Source organism: Sycon ciliatum, chromosome 6 (assembly GCF_964019385.1).
Source record: "Sycon ciliatum chromosome 6, ocSycCili1.1, whole genome shotgun sequence".
NCBI classification, from domain to species: Eukaryota; Metazoa; Porifera; class Calcarea; order Leucosolenida; family Sycettidae; genus Sycon; species Sycon ciliatum.
The window spans coordinates 32,757,339-32,762,083 of NC_088648.1; the positions used below are offsets into that span (position 1 = coordinate 32,757,339).

Sequence of the window (4,745 nt, forward strand, 5' to 3'; positions counted from 1 at the left end):
ATTGGTTAGAATATACGAAGTAGAAAAACTGACAAGATTCAATCTGTAAACGACAGAGAAGACCTTCAAAGATATGCGTGCGTGCATACACAGTAGAGCTAAAGTTGTACGGCATTACGTCATAACATAACACGCCCCTTCGAAGATAAAATTCCATGGGTGTCAACCGGACACAAAATAACAAACACAGTAACATAATTATTATACTCTCACGCCCCTTCTGAGATAAAACCTGGTTTTGTCTCAACAAAAATAAATAAATAAAGTCATAACAGACGAGATGAAATGACATAGGCATGATGTCAAGATGAGACCAAATGCTACAGACAAACATTGTCACACATATGACTGTCCAGACGTAGATGTAATGGTGAGACGATCAGGTGTCTTGCGAATACGAGTGCTACGACGAACAGGCTGGGTAGCGGCGTCAGTAGGTACACGTACTGATGAAGTTGGGGAAGGGGTATGACTAGCGGAGTCAACACACGGGGGAACATACGGACGGAGAAAGCGGCGATTACGCCAGAGGACACGGCCACTGGGCATCTTGACGAAGTAGTCGCGCCGACTGCCAATTGCTACAATGACGCCACGCATGGACCACAGCTTGGTCTGGTGGTGCTGAACATCAACATGGGTGCCAATCCGTAGAGAATGGAGAGAGCGTGCCGATTTGTCATAATGTGTTTTCGGATCTACAGAGTCCACAGCTTCAGCAGACGCAATCCAGTGTCGATCAAAGCTGGCACGGTGGGCGAACACAAACGACTGGAGGGACTGACCGAACAACACTTGGGCGGGGCTGCTGCCATTAGGGCGGGGAGTATTGCGCCACTCCAACAGGCCGCGTTGGAAGGAGTCTACATCCAGATCTCCATTCCGGGTCGTCTTCTCAATGAGCAGTTTCACTGCTTTCACTGCTGATTCCGCGTGGCCATTGGATTGAGGGTAGTGTGGGGTGGAAAAGCACTGTTCCACACCCCAACGCTCACAGAACTCACGTACACGGGAAGCGGCAAACTGCGGGCCTCCATCAGTGAATATCTTGCGCGGTACGCCAACATCTGCGAACCAACGGCGGAAGTGACAAATGATGTCATGGGAGGTAGCGGTACGGCCAATTCGAGCTACACACGGCCAGCCGGACAGACGGTCAGAATATACCAGGAACTGCCAGCCTTGACAGGAGAAGAGATCTGCGCTGGCATACTCGAATGGAAATGTCGGCTGTGGCTCGCGCATCAATGGCTCCTTCTGCTGCGAACGTTGGAGCTCACGACAGACAGGGCAGGCACGGATCAGGGCTGTAATGTCATCACTCATCCTCGGCCAGTAAACCACTTGACGCGCACGACGCTTGGTACGTTCCAGGCCCTGGTGAGACGAATGCAGGTCAGTCAGTACACGGCGTTGTAGAGACTGGGGCACAACAAGACGAGAGCCACGGAGGACAATGCCGTTATCCAGGGTGAGGTGCTCACGGCCATTCCAATACGGAGCGAGAGCAGGTGGCATGTGACGTCTGGCAGAAGGGAAGCCGTCACGAATATATGAGACTAACTGCACGTAATCAACGTCAGACTGAGCGGCATCGCGGAGCTCGTGGAACGGCAGACCAAATAGTGCTGATCCGGAGTCATCCTGCTGAAGGCATGCACGGATGGCTTGTCCAGATAGCGAGTCGGCTTCTCCCAGGAGATCATCGGCAACCGGGTTCTGCACTGGAGCACGCGACAAGGCGTCAGCAAAGGCATGCTCAGAGCCCTTGCGCCACGAGACGTCGAATTGATAGAGTTGTACCTTGGTCATCAGACGTTGGAGCCGAGGATTCTCAACCTGGTCCAGTGTGTAGGTGTTCAATATTGGAACAAGGGGCTGATGGTCAACAACTACATGAAACGACATGCCAGCAAGATAGGTGTGGCATTTTCGGATGGCCCAGGCGACACCCAACATCTCCAGTTCGATCATTGCGTACCGGGATACGGTGTCGGTGATGAATCTGCTGCCGCACTGAATGAGGCGCCACGAATTATTCTGGTACTGCCAGAGGCCAAATCCGAGACCCTTGGTCCTAGCGGCGTCACACTCGAGACGTGTCTGTGCTGACGGGTCGAAGAATGCCAATAACGGTGGGTCAACAAGTGCTTGCTTCACAGCGTCCATAGCGACTGTGTGCTCGGGTAGCCAGAGAAACTCATTCTTGGCTTTCAGCAGACCGCGGAGAGGCGCTGCGTGTTCGGCGATGGTTGAGCTGAAATCACTGCACTGGTTGACGAGACCCATGAATGATCGCAAGTCAGTGCGATTGGCAGGGATCTCGAAGTCGGTGATAGCGCGGGTCTTTTCCTGGTCTGTCTTCCAGCCGGACTTGTTTATCACGTAGCCGCAGAAATTGATCTCGGTCTCGGCGAAAGCAAACTTCTTGGCTGACAGGGTGATACCATACCGACGAGCGCGTTGAAGAACTTCCCGAGTTCGTTCCAGGTGCTGCTCAAAGGAATCAGTGAAGACCAGGCAGTCATCAACGACCTTGGAGAATTGCTCAATACCAGCGAATGCTGCATCGGTCCGCTGGTTGAATTCGTCGCCAGCAGAAATCAGACCTTGTGGGTTCCGCAGGTACTGATATCTGCCCCACTGTGTGATAAATGTGGTCAAGCTTCTGGACTCCTCGTCCAAGGGGACCTGCCAGTAGCCGTGGCGAGCATCCAGCTTGGTAAAATACTGGGCATTACCAAGGTTAGAAACAACATCGCGAGGTGCGCGCATGGGATGCGCGGGCCGGGCGACTTGCTTGTTAAGCTTAGTGAAATCCACCGTCATCCGGACTTCTGCAGTGCCTTTCTTTTCGGCTATGACGATGGGGTGACACCACTCCGTTGGCTCTGAGACCGGTGCGATGATGCCATCTGCGACCATCTTGTCCAGCTGGAGTTTCACCTGGTCACGATAGGCGTAAGGTAACCAACGGGCATTGTTCAACTTGAACGGCTGGGCGTCAGGCGCGAGTTGGATGTGCATCGGCTGACCGTCCATGGGTCGGAGCGTGTCCTCTGCAAATACGTCAGCGAACTCGTCGAGGAGGTCCTGGCGGATACGTACACGCTGGTCTGGTGTAGGGTTGCTGTGCTCTGCAGAACGGGATGTCCCTTGTGTCACTGAAGCGATCTGTGGCCAGTTAGGCGGCAAGAAACCTAACGCCTTGAGCGAGGAGCGCGACAGCAATGCGCTACTGAGTTCGTCATACACATGTAGACGAGTGGTGTGCGTGACATCACGAGCGACAACCCTGGCGGGAACAGTTCCCAAGCTGGTCAATGGCTGACCGTTCACGGCGACAACCTGGTCGGGGTCAGGTTCCAGATCAGCTACACTGCCACCAAGTCTGCGGAGATGACTAGCACCAATAGCATCAACATCCGAGCCAGTATCTGGCAACCACTCTAACGTGCACGACCGGTCGTTGTCGTCAAGACGTGTTGACAGCATCACTTTGTCACCAGCCTGCACTGCGTGAATGGTGAGGCATGCGATGGTCTTGCGGCACATTGCCGCGAAGTGATCCCTGCCCTTACACTTACGGCACTCTTTGCCCTTGGCAGGACACATTGACTTCGTGTGCTGGGATCGTCCGCACTGCGAGCACTTCGCCGGCTTGTCAGCTGCAGCAGATTTCGGCTTACTAACCAAAGCGGATTTGCTGCGTTGATACGATGACCTTGTTGCGGCATTCACGGATGCCGGTACCATGCCGTCACCGGTCTGCTGTGCGGCTTCTTCAGCCCTGCAGATCTTGGCCGCGGTTTCCAAGGTGAGGGACGGAGCTGCCAGGAGCTTATGGCGCGTGTCGTCGTTGGCTATGCCAACTACGATGCGGTCTCGCATCATGTCGTCCGTCACCTTGCGGAGGCTCTGGGGACAAGTACTGCATAGCTGAGGTGTACACGTACTGCACAGCTCCATATCAGGGAAATCGCACTGTGCAAACAGCTCCCTCATTGCAGTAAAGAAGGAGTCAAATGACTCATTGCGCTGCTGCTTTCTATCGTAAAACGCAATTCGATCTAGGAGGGGGTTCCGTTGGCGTCGGATGTACGCTTTTACTGCTATGATGATCTCCGGAGCATCGGCACTGTGGGAGATGACAATCACATCTTCGCGCATGAAACGACGAATGTCGGCATCAAACGCCTGGCGAAGAGCGGACACCCGAGTCTCACGACTTTGGCTGGCGAGGTGCTGGCACACAGCATAATCTCTCCAAGCCTCCTCCCATGCCGTGAAATCGGCCATGGTTGCAGTGCTGAGCAACACCGGTCGCTCGACAGAAATCGGCTTCTGACTGCAGGATGTCGAAGTGCTGGGTGGTGCCTGGTTGTCGCGCGTTGCGTTTTCGACCAGTGTGGTGAGGCGAGTCTCGCGTGCCTCAGCCGCTTTCATCTGCTGCTGCATCAAGGCGAGCAGGGATACGATTTCAGCACTGATTGGGGAAATTCCAGGTTCCGCCATCACGACAATTCTACAAATTCTACAACTACAAGACACTTCTGCTACACGATCGATCGTTTGAAGATAAAAGGCTACAGAATTCACGGACAACTACAGGCTGTCAAGTATTCCGTACTCAGGTTACTAGTAGTTCACTGCGCCATGTTAGGTTCGGTAGACAAGAGACAAGTAGTTTATTGGTTAGAATATACGAAGTAGAAAAACTGACAAGATTCAATCTGTAAACGACA

General features: G+C 53.4%; 1 protein-coding gene across 1 annotated transcript; it reads right to left on the bottom strand.

The window, feature by feature from the left end:
* Window positions 1–336: 336 nt before the first annotated feature.
* On the bottom strand, window positions 337–4,515 carry LOC135820237 (uncharacterized protein K02A2.6-like). The gene has a single exon (XM_065333552.1). It carries the CDS (start codon window positions 4,513–4,515, stop codon window positions 337–339), a length of 4,179 nt encoding a protein of 1,392 aa, XP_065189624.1.
* Window positions 4,516–4,745: the final 230 nt, after the last annotated feature.